The sequence below is a fragment of the Lepidochelys olivacea genome (genome assembly GCF_965140295.1).
Source record: "Lepidochelys olivacea isolate rLepOli2 genome assembly, chromosome: 10".
NCBI lineage: Eukaryota > Metazoa > Chordata > Testudines > Cheloniidae > Lepidochelys > Lepidochelys olivacea.
The window spans coordinates 58063192-58079938 of NC_140420.1; the positions used below are offsets into that span (position 1 = coordinate 58063192).

Consider the following 16747-nt stretch of genomic DNA (forward strand, 5'->3'; position numbering starts at 1 on the left):
GCAGGAGCTTGAGGCCGATGGTATGTGGCCGGTGGCGGTGGTGGAGGGGGCAATGGTGGTGGTTGGGGACACACATGGACCGGGGGCAGGCTGCACGCCACACCCCCTACCTCCCCACAAACACAGTCAGGACCCCCACCACAAAAGCGCAGTTCGATAATCACTCAGTCCTCAATGGCCCCCTCCACAGTGGTCTCCAGGGTCTGTGCGCTCCCCCAGCAGCCGATGGTCCTATTAGTCCTCTTCCTGCTCCAGGCTCCAGCAGCTCCCCAGAACAAATGCAGCAGCAGCTCCAGCAGCCCTGGCGTCCAGGCAGGAAGGACCCCCAGAGGTGTCAGTAGTGAGGTCCTGGCTTCTCCCTCCAGAGGTGGGGGGAGGGGGAGCAGGCCAGCAAAGCCCCCCACACACACACTCAGCAGCTGTGGCGGCAGCAGCAGCAGTCCTCCAGGGAAGGAGAGAGCTCCAGCCAGCAGCAACAGCCCAGGGCAGCCAGAGAAAGGAGAGAGCTCCAGCCAGCAGGGCAGCCCGAGCAGACTGACCCTCCCTCCTAGAGTGGGGTGGTTACCCGCTCCGGCCCTGACGGGCTGAGGCTGGCCCAGAGAGAGGGCTGGAGCTGTGGGGAAAAGCCCAGCCGGGTTAAAGGAGCAGCCGCAGCCACCTCAATCAGGCCCAGCTAGCCCCTATAAGAAGCTGTGAGAGCCCAGTCAGTCTCCCTCTGCCTGGAGAGGGAGAAGGGCCTGGCTGCAAGGTGCCAAACAGGACACCTAGGTTGGAGCAGGGCTGGGGAAGGGCCAGAGTTGCTGGGAGCTCTGGCCTGGAAAGCCTCAGGCTGCAGGCCTGACTAGAGGCTGAATAGGTGCAGGGCTGCAGAGGGGCAGCCCACAGGTAGGTGGAGGCAGCAGGTCCAAAACCCCCTTGCCTGTGATGAGTGGTGTATATGCTGCAGTCTGCGCCCGATACAAGGAGCTAAGTGGGGACTGGCAGTAGCCCAAACTGAGGTGAGTTGGGGTTAGAGGGTGGGGGTTCCCTTGGGTGGGGAGACCCAGAACCTGAGAGTGTGGGGCGACTGCCAGGGGGGCAGCACTCCAGAGAAAAGGGCACCAGGTCCTGGGAGGGACATGGGGGCTGGCGGGAAGGTGGATCACCAGCCTGCAGAGGGCGCTCCAGGGCTGGATGAGCTAATTCCCAATGACTACCGGCAGGAGGGGCTGCAGGGGTAAATCCAAACTTTTACACAAAAATTTAAAAAAAAAAATTTTTTTGGAAGAAATATAATCTCTCATTTTCAGGGCATAAATCAACCTCTCATGACTGCAGATAAAGAAGAAGCTTTCCCTACTGGCACGTTATTCCCTTTACCTGCCTTCTGAAGGGCTTCTTTTAACTTCCTTTGACAGTAGACAGGACTGGCTACTTCAGAGACAAAATGCTGGATTAGATGGAGAACTAATCTGATCTAGTATGGCAATTCTCATGTTCCTAAATCTTTCATAAAAGTTTCAGTTAGCTTAATGATGCTGATTATTTATTATTGATATTAATAATTTATGGTGGACTTATACAGCATCTTTCATGTTGAACAATTTCAAAGTGTTTTTCAAAATGTTTGGCAAATAAAAGTAAGTAGAGATGGGCATGAGGCACAAGCTGGAATCTGAACTTAAACTTTCCCAGAGTTTGGAGGGTATTCAGCTGTAGGGATTTAGTCTCATCCCTTTATAGAGATGAGAACAGCTGTGAAGTTCAGTTCAGGTCTGAACTTCTCCAGAATTTGGGGGAGTTTGGATTTGTGTTATGCTTCAAGAGCATCTGTCTATAAGGATAACACTACACTCACCGAGAAATGCAGCTACCTGGAAGAAGAAACAGAATAGCTGTTCAACACTGTACAGATGAGATCCACTACAGAATGGTTTATGATAGGAAATAATACAATATCCATTTGAAATTGCAAGGGGAATTTAGATAGGCAGAATGTAATCACCCATGTTGATATTTGGCCAGAACCCTGGATTAACACTCAAATTCTTACAGAAGCTAGTAAAAAAAGTTAACTCCTAGATCTAGCCTGAGAGCCAGCAGGCCAGACTCACCCTTTGGATTCTCCTGGTGGAACAGTTTGGGTGAAATTATACAAGTGAGTTAATTTCAAATTTATTGATGAAATAACTGCAAGCAATTTAGAACAGTCTCCCACTATATATTTGTATAGCATCTAGCACAATGAGGTCGCAGTCTCAGCTGGGGTCTTTAGGCACTACTGTAATACAAATAATGATAAATTGTAGTCAGGAGTTATGGGAATTTTTACAGCAAAATGTGCTTGTAACTGAAGGCACTTCATTCACTCTCACAGAACAATGTCCTAATTTAATTCAGCATTTACAAGTAAAACAAGTTTTCTTCCCCTCACGGGGAAGATTTTAACAAAATGCCTGATGGGGAACCACGAAACAGCAAACAACAAGAGAAAATAAACTGGTTCTGTCTCAATAACGAACATGAATTTCCAGCCCGAGGCACTCTGATGACTGACCTTGAGCATTGCACTTTGTGTAATCTGTCATGTAGTTATAATTATCAGGGGAAAAGCATGAACTTCCCCGAGTAAACATATCAAGAAGAAATAATGGTCTAAGTGCTGATAGCCCACTATCATCCCCCATTTTAAGCACTTAGCCATTTAGGGCCACATTTTTACAAGTTCTCATTCATGTGAGTATTCTCATTGAATTCAATGGCACTACTTGCATGAATGAGCACTCACCAATGTGAATAAAGGCTACACAAGCTGGCACTAGTTGTGTTGCTCCAAACATGGGATCTTGTAGAATCTCACTGTGAATCCTTTATATGAAAAAAGAAAAGGAGTACTTGTGGCACCTTAGAGACTAACAAATAAATTTATTTGTTAGTCTCTAAGGTGCCACAAGTACTCCTTTTCTTTTTGCGAATACAGACTAACACAGCTGCTACTCTGAAACCGTTATATGAAAGAGAGCTATGCAGGAAGACTCATGCAGATGAATTTGGCAGTGACCCTTCAGTGATAAATAAATATTATTCAATAGTTTGTCTGACTTGAAGACAACAAATCAAGAGCTGGTTTTGTTTTCCTGCTGTGCTTAAAAGAACTGACTGAATGTCTGTCTGAAAAAATCAGTCCTCTATAATCAGTGCTTTAAACCCTGTTTAAACCACTCCTTGGAAATTGGGCTAACAAGTCAACATGGAAACTATATGCCGCCCAATATAGACACCAGGAAATCTTACAGAAACTTAACCTTTCACCTCCCTCAGCTGAGGTTTTTCTGACCTTTTGAAGGTATCAGTAACTATAATTTCAGATGAACCGCAGTCAACTAACAAAACTGGTCTGGCAAAAAAGAATAGAATGTCTTCAAAAATCCAGATAATTGGACAAATTCATCCCTGATGTAATTTGGCAGAAGCCATCAATCATAAAGGTTCTGTATGCGAAATTAAGTCCTCATCTACACGTGTGCAACCCCACTACCTTCCAATTGTGTCTTCTTTGTGATCGGTGCCAGCTGTAAGTAGGTTTACCCAGGTGTCATTGAGAGTATAATCTAAAAACAAAGTCTTGTCTACACTTAAAATGCTGCAGCAGGTAAACTGCCCTGATGCCGCTGTACCACTGCAGCATTTCAGCGAAGAGGCTACCTGCACTGACAGGACAGCTTCTCCTGGCAGGATAGTTAATCCACCTTTCCGAGAGGTGGTAGCTACGTCAACAGGAGAAGCCCTCCCGTCGACATAGCCCTGTCTACTCCAGGAGTTAGGTCCACACCCCTGAGCAACATAGTTATACCAACATAAGTTGCTAGTGTAGACCAGGCCTATATGAAGGCTTAACTTGGCCTGTAGAATCTCTATCACTCTCTGCTTTCCTCCACTCCCCTTTACTTTAAACCCTGGGAATAACATGCAGTTTATCTAATGTTTAATAAGAGTAACCAGTTTGTTTCTACTTCTTCAAATACATTCAAAAGCAATATATAATTTTATATTGCTCTCTGGGAACGCAAACTGTTCCATGGTATCTTTATTAAAGGTGAGCTAAAGAGTTAGCTTTTAAAAAAAAAAAAAGACAACCCAACCTGAACCTCAGTCCTTTCTAAAACTGAACCAAACTGAAGCATTTTTAGAATTCAAGCCCATTAACTGAAATCTAATTTCAAGAATTAAGTCATGTAACTAGTTTTAATATTTGATACTGGAAGGCAGGAGATTATTGTGCATTGCCATGAAAACATTGAGCCAAATTCATTCTGGAAGTTAAGCCAAGGTTAAATTTGACCCACTGTCATTCAATGTAAAAGGCATACTTCAAGATTAATAGAAAATCAGCTGATTGCAAAAAATACCCCCAAAACTGACACTTACCTTGCAACTCTCCCCCGAAGATCTCCCAAACCAGACAACTGCCGCATTTCCAGGCTCTTTAAGGTAGAATTAGTTCCATAACTGAGGTTATCCCTGACACGTATCTGTTCCTGCAGCGTCTATAACGCATTAATATGCAAACGGGAGTTCAATAAGTCAATTATACATTCAATAGGCCACTTATTACATTTTGCAAAATCCAAATATAAAATCTATTTTTTAATTTAATAACTGTTTTTATAGACATGCAGAAAGTGATGCATTATATTAATTTATGGCTTCTCCTGATTTTCAGGGCCCAATCTACACACACAACTCTCACTGAAGTCACACTGGAAGCAGAATTGGGCACTCAAATACTAGCCTATATTTGTCCATCTACCACTACCCTGCTAATTTCTGCAGACGTCAGCCTTAAGGTTGCATATTTAATTGTGATTGGATCACCTGGATGTGTGCATTGTGGGTGGTGCATGTGGAAAATAAAAGGGAGTTTTTCTTGCTGGGGTGAGGAGTCTGAGTATGTTTAGGTGGTAGGGCCTTTAAACTAAGGTTGAAATGCATGTTAGTGCTGCATTAACTGATGATTTCTTACATTTTCTAGTTTTGTGTTGAAAGGAAATAGATTAGCACCGCAAAACTGTTTGTGTAGAATTTATATTTAAATTTCTGCCACCCTGTATGGTTTTTTTATAGCCACGAAAAGAACTACATACTCTGCATGCACTTTGTAAGGATGTACACACAGATCTTATACTTGCATCACATATTAAATCTTACTAAATTTTCTTATTACTCTTGGCGTCAATAGCAGAGATGAGGTCAGGCCCGGGAAAGAATCAGAACATACCTCAATGTCCCGGTTAAGCTGCCTCACTATTGCCGTTATGTTTCGGATGTGTTCTTCTAAGAGTTGCCTAGCCAACCGATCTCCTCCTCCTTTGTTCTGCATTCTATGCAAAGTGGAAACAATGTCCTCCTTAATGCGAAAAGCGTGTTCCACAAGGGCAGCAGTTGTTTTCTCATGGCTTAGAATTCTGTCTTCTAGCTGATCCACTAGACTTGCAGATGCTAATGGGACCGCGGTCAAAGCTTGGCTGTGTAGTGGTATATTTCGAACCCGTCTAACAAAAGAAATATATTCAAACAAATGAATTATTAATGCATTGCCAGATACTGAGGACCTTACTCACAGTTCTATGGTACCTTTTAACCACAGCCATGTATGTAAGATTGATACCACCTTAATAGAACCACTGGGAGGTAGAGTGCCTCCAGAAAGAATACTACCTCCCAGAAATCCTGAACACTTCCAGGGAGAGGCCCACTACTGTACATAAGCAGGTGCAGCATTTACTGCCATGTGTAATAGGTGTAAAGGGAGATCAGGGCCTCCTCCTCACCTCACTTAGGGTGACTAACCCAGGCATGTGCACTTAACAAAAGGATATTAGTGTGTTTTGGGACAAATTAAGACAGACAAAGCACTTTGGCTGGGAACATGAACTCAGCATGGTTTTGATTAAATTTTGCAAGCATTACTACATGTGTGCAAACTTTGCAGCTGCTTTTTATCCATCTTTGTTCAACGCAATAACTGCAATAAAGTTAAATAAAAATAGACTAAGAAGAAATATCTTCTCTTCTCTCCCAGTAAGGCTACTCCTGGAGTATGCATCCAAAAATTTCTCTTGGGAGCTGAATAAATGCATGCTAAAGCTTTGTAAATCCAGGAGGGACAAAATCCAAGCTTCTCACAGTCTCTAAGGCAACATCAGCTCCCATTTAGGCACCTAAATAATTGTGCAGATTTTTCAAAAGAGCTCAGCGCTGAGCAGCTTCTATTGAAAGCAATAGTTGCTGCTGAGGTGCTGAGACTTTTGAAAATCCAGCCATCAATGAACGCAGTCTTTCGCAGAGGTTAAGTTTTGTAATCCTTTGGGGGAAAGATTTTCAAAGGCACAAAGAGAAAAATAGGTATTCAGCTCCCATTGAAAGTCAATGAGCATTGGGTGCCTAATGCCCCTTTGTGCCTTTAAACAGCTCTTAGTTATTTTCTTTAAACACCTTAGTTTTTTTTCTTGTATGCTGTATGTTATCTGATATTCACAGGGGCCAAATCATGAAGTGAAGGTTAAATTCTGTTTTCACTTCAGTGAAATTATAGCACAATGTAAGTTAATGGAGATGCAACCAGGGTGTAAATGAGCATAGAATTTGGCCCCAAATTTTTACCTTCATTCCTTACTCGTGAAAGACTTCCACTGGGACAAGTCCTGATGTCCTGGGTTTTCACTCTGTCACAGTTGAAGCCAGTAGAAATTTTCCTTGAGAAAGGACTGAATAAAAGCCAAGGGCTTTAGGATTTGGCCCATGATTTGGATAAGCAGAGTATATGTCTACCATATTTAATTTAGTTTAATTGTTGCATTAAGTACAAAAGCTACAATGTTAAGCATGATTGTAAATAGAGAATTAAAGGAGAAGCACAGATACTCCTGCGCTCTGTAGATTCTAGATTTCTAACATGCCAGACTGTACCTTTCAGTAGGGGCAAGTGTCGGAAAGATTGGGCTTCGTTGTGCCATTTTCTTTTCAATAATTTATGTCTGTTGAGAAAATACACATTAAATTATTTAACAGTTGTTTATATCTGGCACTGAAATGACTTTGTGTATCTGTTTTAAGTGAACCTTAAGATTATGCTAACAACTCTGACATTGGAAGACATTTGATATATTGCCCATGATTTTGCTTTCAGACTACTTGCATCCAAAATTTGATATAACACAACAAAACAGGGGGGAGAATTAGATGACTAAAAACAACTAAAAAGCTTTTTCAAGTGAATGCAGCATGCATGAAAGCTGCTAGATTGACAAGCCTGTAGGCTGTAGTTCTTTGTTTATCCACTAATAATAGTAGTTCTTAGTTTATCCACTAATAATAGTAAAGCCTCTCTCATATAGCACTTTTCATCAGTCGACCTCAAAGCGGTTTAGTGTCTCTAATGTGTTTAGGCTCACAACCCTGTTCTGAAATAGGGAAGCATTAATACCCCAATTTTTTACAGTTGGGGAATTGAGGCACAGAGAGGCTAAATGACTTGTCCAGAGTCACACAGGAGGTTGGTTCTTGGTGGAACAAGGAATGAATCTGGCTCCCCATGTCTTAAGCCAGTGCCCTCACCACTGGACCATCCTTCCTCCCAGAACAAGATTGGCACAGGCAGTGGCAAAGTGAACTTCCTAACACCAGTCCGCAAACAGGACAACTACTAGGGGTGAGAGGATATTATTATGTCAGGGCTTAGGCCAGGTGAAATTTGCCCCATGAAAGGCCTATAGGGAACTCAAGTGGTTCAGAAGTCTAGTGTTTGTCTTCTGCACAGAGATGAATCTGACATTCAGTTCTTGGCCTCTCTCATCAGAGAAGAGTTCCAGTTAGTGCCTCTGGTGGCTTTGTGATGTGGACACAAAAGCTTGTTGGAAATTTTCCAATGGAACATTTTTGTCAGAAAATGCTGATTTGTTGAAAACTATATCTTTTATGGAAATATGTTGATTTTGATATGGAATTCTTTTTCATGAGAAGAATGGAACAGAACATCCTGATAAGGCTGAAGTGTTCCATTTTGATCTTTTCAGAATGGAATGTTTTGTTTCCAAACAATTTTTCAGGGTTTTTAAAAATTGTATGTTATTGAAATCAGAATGAAACATCTGTATTTTATTTAATTTTTTTAATTTCATTTCATGGGAAACTTCAAATTTTTTGATTTTGTTGTGTCTCAGAACAGAAAAAAAATTCTAAATTATGGAATTTCCCATGAAACAGAAAATCTGGTTCCCACCCAGGTCTAACAGATACCTCTCTACTGTGAACTGGACTGAGACTTGCTAAAGTCACCTCAAAGCCACAAGATAACTTTTAGTCATTATTGACCTAGTGAGCACAGTGGAAATTATCTATACAACTCCTATTTCCCATTCTAAGTATTGATAAATTTGGTGGTATCTCAAATATTACTATACAGTACCCATGCATAAATATAAATTGTGTAACAGTGACCACACAGTGATATGATGTTCAATGGCTTTGCAACTCATTACCAATCCTCCTGGCACTAAGGCTGCATGTCTTTGATATTTTTCAAGTATCTACAGTATGAGAGAAGAATTTGCAACACAAGGATTGTCTGGTAGTTTCTCTCAATGTTCAGATCATAATTAATATGGTGCTATTTTAAAATTTTGTTTTAAATTAGTTTAGTGGAAAAAATTCAAATACATTGCAATTAGAGTGACTTCAGCACATGTAGTCACAACCAGGGTAGCTTTGTTCTAGCTTGCTCAAATAACAATATCACTGAAGCCAAGGAAGCAGTGTACGGACTAGACACAAGTACATAACCTAGGGTCTGTGCTGCTGAACCAGCTGCTGCAGCTCCACGGCTATTGTTATTCAAGCTAGCTCAAGTAACCATTTGTCTAATTTTAGAAATTAACTAAATTGCTTAGGTGATGTACACACCACACTTTGTCAGGATGGTCACCAGGATCTGCTTACACTGGATTTCATGCAGACCACTCCCATTTGGGGAAAACTATACTCAAACTGTGCCCTTGCTTTTCATTTCAGATAAAAAGATGGATACATGAACTGGTTTAGATTTTTTTACAAATATATTTTTGGGACTATGGGGAGATTTTCAGAAAACATAAAGGGCAGTTAGGCATCCAAATCCCACTGACAGGAATGGACGTTGGGCACCTAATTCCCATTTATGCCTTTGAAAATTTTCCCCTTTATTATTGCTCCCTATTATGAATAGTCCCATTAACTTCAACAGTACATGTTTGCAAGATTGGGTCTGTGGCCTAGCTCAAAGCTATGAGAATTTACACCAGCTGAGGATCTGCCCCCATGATTCTAAGGTCTTGTCTATATGAATATTTAGTTCACCGCAAGCCAGGGTGTAAATCTACCTCACTCTAGCCTGCCATGGAATAAGTGTCCATGTGGACCCTGCTGCCATGCATTAAAATTCCATAATGTGCTTTGATCACTCCCATTTTGAAGCAATATAATTTAAGTGCACTTCCGAACTTTCAGTGCGCAGCAGCAGGGTCCACACAGACATTTTAGTGCACAGCAGGCTAGTGTGGGGTAGATTTACACTCCAGCTTGCCAGGCGCCAAGTGTTCATATGGACAGTCCCTATATATTGACATCTGTGGTCATCTGAACAAACTACGGTGATCAGACAGCAAGGGTGAAAAATTAGGGGACAGAGGGTGGAGGGTAATAGGAACCTATATAAGAAAAAGACCACAAAATTGGGACTGTCCCTATAAAATTGGGACATCTGGTCACCCTAAAACAAACCCAATACTCACAGGCACCTACAACTTTCTAAACTGCTATACCTTTCTGATCCAACTCTAAATTGATATACAAAAATAGCATAGAAATAATTCTAAACTGTGATTTAAAAAACCAGTAAAAGCAAGAAAATTCAGTGAAAGCTGACACTCCCCTCTCAATTATGGTTAACTTTTGCATGGATCAATTAATGGTGAGTGTCTGCTTGTTAGCATCTACAGCTGTACCCTGGAATTACCAATCCCCAGAAAATTTTAAAATATCCCAAGTTAAGAGACTTATTCACAGATGAAATATTCATTAAAATCAGTAATTTAAAACCAAAAATCCTTACAAGAAAGATTTATGGTTAGCCAAATGAACCCCACCAACTTCATAGCTAGGCTGTGATACTACTCTATAGGAGCAAGAGTACCTCTTATAGAGTAGAAATATTCATGGTGTAATGTACTATTCAGCATAAGTAAGTGTATCACGTTGTGGCCATTAGTATTCCATTTAAGTAACCCAGCCATTTGAAAGCTTGTTCTGAGAGACAAATAGATTCCACAACACTGCAGTCTGTGGAGCAGACTTAACTGTGTTTCCAATATAATAGGCTTTGCAATTTAATAATGGAAATGTTAACCCTAGTGTACTGGATCAGGAGCCAGCCATGTTTTAACCAGGTCCCCTGACTCAGTTGTAGTTGGGTTGAGTAGCCTTGAGAGAGAGGAAACCCCACACAAAAATAAACAAACCATCTGTTGACTAATTCATCTCCAGCATCAGAAATTGGGAAACCACCAACTAAGGTCAACATTGCTAACCTATGGCACTGATGGGAAACAACAAAATATTCCTAGTAATAGGAAACGTTTTTGCATCAATGATTAATACAAAAACAAAACACAGTCAGGATACGTAAGAATATGTTTGTTGAAGAATGGAACAAATGTTTGAGACAGTACATTATATGGGCTAATATGTTATACAGGTTCAAATACTGGCAGAAAGACATCTAACTTGTGCCTGTAGAAACAGAGGTCACTGAAAATCTGGTCAAAATTTAGTCTTTTACCCATTTGTTTTCTATTTCAAACAGCCATAATACATATGGTAATAACCACAGATCCTGATATCACTTGCACCCATTTAACTCTAACTTCAATACAGCAACTCTGGATTTATACAAGTGTAAATGAGATCAGAATTTGGCTCAGTAAGTTACTTGCAAAAAGGAGTGGTAGCCATAACCAAATCCATCTACTCTATGCCATCTAAAAACAAATGTTTTTAACATTGTAATGGGGTATACAAACCTAACACTGGACTGGAAGGGTTAAAGGGCAGTACTGAGCCCAGCTAGCCCCTCCCTTCCAACCCTGCAGAGCATGCTCCATCTGGAAATAGGGCTGAAAAGGAAGCAACCAATATCTGAAGGGGGAGGTTGCGGAGGAGTGCAGACCAATCCTGAAGCGGGGCTGGAGAAGCCTCCCTGAAGGAACAGGATTGTATGCAGAGCCCCATATGTGCTGGCAGTTGGGTTTCATTTTCATTTTTCTTTTCTCCTTATCTGGGGCCAGAAGCTGAGGGAGTGAAGCAGTGGTAGGAATGGACCCAGGGAAAGTAGCTCAGAGTTCTGCCCTGTAGGCAAATGCTGCTGACCCTCCTCGGGCCCTGGGTCAGAGCCCAGTGGAGTGGATGGGTGCAGGCTACCCTACCACTGCACCATGAATGAGTGGACACTAACCACTAGGCCCTTCAGCCCACTGAGGATCCTATTACGATGTAGCAATGATCACTCCTTTTTCACATTGGGCCTGATCCTGAATTCCATGTGAACTCAGAATTGCTACAGAATACGAAGAGTTCTATGAAAACAGTTTTGCAATTGCTGATGAAACTTGGTGCAATATGGTGAACAGATGGAAGGAGAAAACAGGTTATTTTAATACAAGTGTCAACTTTTGAAGTTCAAAAAACCTGTGAGGGATATCCTGAAAAAGTATCAAAATACATCTCATGTTCATGCATTAGAACATGTTTCAAGGCACTGCTTAGAAAACGGAGAGCATTTTTGTAGCAATGTGTGTGTTCCAGTTACAGTATAGCATTCCATGAATAAGATTTATTTTTTTAAACATAGCCCCATTTTAATGAGAAACACTGTAGTAAATGGCCAGGACACTGACTGGGACTGAGACGACCTGATTTCAAATCCCTGCTCTGCTTCTGCTTTGCTGTGTGCTCCTGGGCAATGCTCCTCTGTGCCTCAGTTTCTCCATGTGTAAAATGGGGATAATGATACTGACCTTCTTTGTAAAGTGCTTGGAGATCTATGATGAAAAGCATTATATTGGCGATGGCTATTATTATTTACACATTTTTACACTGTACAGATACTAAGGGCCAAATCCCACAAACCATTCCTCACAAAAATAGTTTCCACTAAGGCCTGGTCTACACTAGGAGTTGAGGTCGAATTTAGCAGCATTAAATCAATTTAACCCTGCACCTGTGCACACGACGAAGCCCTTTTTTTCGACTTAAAGGACTCTTAAAATGGATTTCTTTACTCCACTCCCGACAAAGGAATTAGCATTGAAATTGGCCTTGCCAGGTCGCATTTGAGGTAGTGTGGACGCAATTTGATGGATTGGCCTCCACGAGCTATCCCAGAGTGCTCCATTGTGACCGCTCTGGACAGCACTCTCAACTCAGATGCACTGGCCAGGTAGACAGGAAAAGGCCCGCGAACTTTTGAATCTCATTTCCTGTTTGGCCACTGTGGCAAGCTGCAGGTGACCATGCAGAGCTCATCAGCAGAGGTGACCATGATGGAGTCCCAGAATCGCAAAAGAGCTCCAGCATGGACCGAATGGGAGGTATGGGATCTGATCTCTGTATGGGGAGATGAATCAGTGCTATCAGAACTCCGTTCCAGTTTTCGAAATGCCAAAACATTTGTCAAAATCTCCCAGGGCATGAAGGACAGAAGCCATAACAGGGACCCAAAGCAGTGCCACATGAAACTTAAGGAGCTGAGGCAAGCCTACCAGAAAACCAGAGAGGCAAACGGCCGCTCCGGGTCAGAGCCCCAAACATGCCGCTTCTGTGATGAGCTGCAGTGCCATTTTAGGGGGTTCAGCCACCACTACCCCAACCCTGTGCTTTGACTCGGTCAATGGAGTGGGAGGAAACACGGAAGCAGGTTTTGGGGATGAGGAATATGATAGCTCACAGCAAGCAAGCGGAGAAACCGGTTTTCCTAACAGCTAGGAACTGTTTCTCAACCTGGACCTGGAGCCAGTACCCCCCGGACCCGCCCAAGGCTGCCTCCCGGACCTGCCAGGCGGAGAAGGGACTTCTGGTGAGTGTACCTTTTTAAATAGTATACATGGTTTAAAAGCAAGCGTGTTTAATGATTGATTTGCCCTGGCATTCGCGGCCAGCACAGCTACTGGAAAAGTCTGTTAACATGTCTGGGGATGGAGCGGAAATCCTCCAGGGACATCTCCATAAAGCTCTCCTGGATGTACTCCCAAAGTCTTTGCAAAAGGTTTCTGGGGAGGGCAGCCTTATTCCGTCCACCCTGGTAGGACACTTTACCACGCCAGCTCAGTAGCATGTAGTCGGGAATCATTGCAGAACAAAGCATTGCAGCGTATGTTTGCTGGCGTTCAAACAACATCGGTTCTTTATCTCTCTGTTTTCCTCAGAAGAGTGATATCATTCATGGTCACCTGGTTGAAATAGGGTGCTTTTCTTCAGGGGACATTCAGAGGTGCCTGTTCCTGCTAGGCTGTTTGTCTGTGGCTGAACAGAAATGTTCCCCGCTGTTAGCCACGCGTGGGGGGAGGCAAAATGTGACCTCGTAACGAAAGCACATGTGCTATGTATGTAATGTTAACAGCAAGGTTTACCGTGAAAGAGTGTACCCATTGTTATATAAAATGTATCTTTAAATACCACTGTCCCTTTTTTTTCCTCCACCAGCTGCATGTGTTTCAAGGATCACAGTATCTTCTCCTTCCCAGAGGCTAGCGAAGATTAGAAGGTGGAAACAAAACGCAGTCGTGATGAAATATTCTCTGAGCACAGACCAATGCATGGAGGCAGACAATGTCAGAATGCAGGAAAGCACAACATGAACGTGAGGAGAGGTGGCGGGAAGATGATAGGTGGTGGCAGCGTGATGAGAGGAGGCAGGATTCAATGCTGAGGCTGCTGGAGGATCAAACTAATATGCTCCAGCGTATGGTTGAGCTGCAGGAAAGGCAGCTGAAGCACAGACCGCCACTACAGCCCCTGTGTAACCAACCAGCCTCCTCACCCAGACACCCAAGAATGCGGTGGGGGGGCCCTCCGGCCACCCAGCCACTCCACCCCAGAGGATTGCTCAAGCGATAGAAGGCTGGCATTCAATAAGTTTTAAAGTTTAAGTTTTAAAGTGCAGTGTGGCCTTGTCCTTCCCTTCTCCCCACCCGTCCTGGGCTACCTTGGCAGTTATCTCCCTATTTGTGTGATGAATTAATAAAGAATGCATGAATGTGAAGCAACAATGACTATTTCCTCTGCAAGCGGTGATCGAAGGTGGGAGGGGAGGGTGGTTAGCTTACAGGGAAGTAGAGTGAACCCACGGGGGTGGGGTTTCATCAAAGAGAAACAAACACAACTTTCACACCGTAGCCTGACCAGTCATAAAACTGGTTTTCAAAGCTCCTCTGATGCGCAGCATGCCCTCCTGTGCTCTTCTAACTGCCCTGGTGTCTGGCTGCGCATAACCAGTGGCCAGGTGATTTGCCTCAACCTCCCACCCCACCATAAACGTCTCCCCCTTACTCTCACAGATATTGTGGAGAGCACAGCAAGCAGTAATAACAGTGGGAATATTGGTTTCGCTCAGGTCTAAGCTAGTCAGTGAATTGCGCCAGCGCGCTTTTAAATGTCGAAATGCACATTCTACCACCATTCTGCACTTGCTCAGCCTGTAGTTGAACAGCTCCTGACTACTGTTCAGGCTGCCTGAGCCATGGCATTAAGGGGTAGGCTGGGTCCCCAAGGATAACTATAGGCATTTCAACATCCCCAACGGTTATTTTCTGGTCTGGGAATAAAGTCCCTTCCTGCAGCTTTTGGAACAGACCAGAGTTCCTGAAGATGTGAGCGTCATGTACCTTTCCCAGCCATCCCATGTCGATGTTGGTGAAACGTCCCTTGTGATCCACCAGTGCTTGCAGCACTATTGAAAACTACCTCTTGCGGTTTATGTACTCGCCGGCTGGGTGCTCCGGTGCCAAGATAGGGATATGGGTTCCGTCTATTATCCACCACAGTTAGGGAATCCCATTGCAGGAAAGCCATCCACTATGACCTGCACATTTCCCAGACTCACTACCCTTGATATCAGCAGATCTTTGATTGCGTTGGCTACTTGCATCACAGCAGCCCCCACAGTTGATTTGCCCACCCCAAATTGATTCCCAACTGTCCGGTATCTGTCTGGCATTGCAAGCTTCCACAGGGCTATTGCCACTCACTTCTCAACTGTGAGGGCTGCTCTCATCTTGGTATTCATGCGCTTCAGGGCAGGGGAAAGCAAGTCAAAGTTCCATGAAAGTGCCCTTATGCATGCAAAATTTCGCAGCCACTGGGAATCGTCCCAGACCTGCAACACTATGCAGTCCCACCAGTCTGTGCTTGTTTCCTGGCCCAGAATCGGCGTTCCATGGCATGAACCTGCCCCATTAGCACCATGATGCCCACATTGCCAGGGCCCGTGCTTTGATAGAAGTCTGTGTTCATGTCCTCATCACTCTTGTCACTGTGCTGATGTTGCCTACTCGCCCGGTTTTGCTTTGGCAGGTTCTGGTGCTGCATATACTGCTGGATAACGCGCATGGTGTTTAATGTGCTCCTAATTGCCAAAGTGATCTGAACAGGCTCCATGCTTGCCATGGTATGGCATCTGCATGGAAAAAAGGCGCGAAACAATTGTCTGCTGTTGCTCTGATGGAGGGAGGGGTGACTGACAACGTGGCTTACAGGGAATTAAAATCAAAGGGGATGGCTTTACATCAAGGAGAAACAAAAACAACTGTCACACAGAATGTCCCCCTCAAGGATTGAACTCAAAACCTTGGGTTTAGCAGGCCAATGCTCAACCCACTGAGCTATCCCTCCCCCTAGTATTCCAGGCAGGACTGAATCTCCATTAAACTTTTCAAGGTGTGCCTGATGGACCTCACCAAAACAATAGTCGGCCCTTAATTTCATGGAGGGAGGGAGAGAGGGAGGGGGGAGCAAATGAATACAAAACAAATCTGGTCTATTTCTTGTTTTGATCCACTCCATCTATCTTTTACATCTTAGGCTGGCAGCAGACGGTGCAGTAGGACTGCTAGCCATCCTCATCTCCTGGCTGCTCAGCAGAAGACGGTGCAATACGACTGCCGGCAGGACTAAAGAGAAGGACCTGGTCGAGTCACTCCTATTATGTCCCTGTGCCCCATGTCTGCCCAGGTGCTCCTGACTGACCTCACCGAGGCGGCATGATGATGATGATGGTTATCAGGCCTATTGCATTGTCTGCTGCCGCAAGGCAATGAGCTGCTGCTGTGTAACAATGCAGTACCGCATCTGCCAGCACCCAGGAGACATACAGTGACAGTGAGCTGAGCAGGCTCCATGCTTGCCATGGTATGGCATCTGCACAGGTAACCCCGGAAGAAAGGCATGAAATGATTGTCTGCCGTTGCTTTCATGGAAGGAGGGAGGGCGGGCCTGACGACATGTACCCAGAACCACCTGCAACAATGTTTTTGCCCCATTAGGCATTGGGATCTTAACCCAGAATTCCAAAGGGTGGTGGAGACTGCGGGAACTGTGGGATAGCTACCCACAATGCAACACTCCGGAAGTTGACGCTAGCCTCGGTACTGTGGAAGCACTCCGCCGAGTTAATGCACTTAGA

The 16747-nt window shown here is 43.8% G+C and overlaps 1 protein-coding gene across 1 annotated transcript in view; it reads right to left on the minus strand.

Moving 5' to 3' along the window:
• The window catches only part of FAM81A (family with sequence similarity 81 member A), a 36165-nt gene that overhangs the window by 15378 nt on the left and 4040 nt on the right, over positions 1–16747 (minus strand). Inside the window, exons 2-4 of the mRNA XM_084642503.1 lie at positions 6949–7016; positions 5258–5531; positions 4408–4526 (exon numbers count right to left, since the gene is read on the minus strand). Coding sequence (XP_084498629.1) covers positions 4408–4526; positions 5258–5531; positions 6949–6995 — 440 coding nt within the window. The 5' untranslated portion in view covers positions 6996–7016. The remainder of the gene's footprint in view (positions 1–4407; positions 4527–5257; positions 5532–6948; positions 7017–16747) is intronic.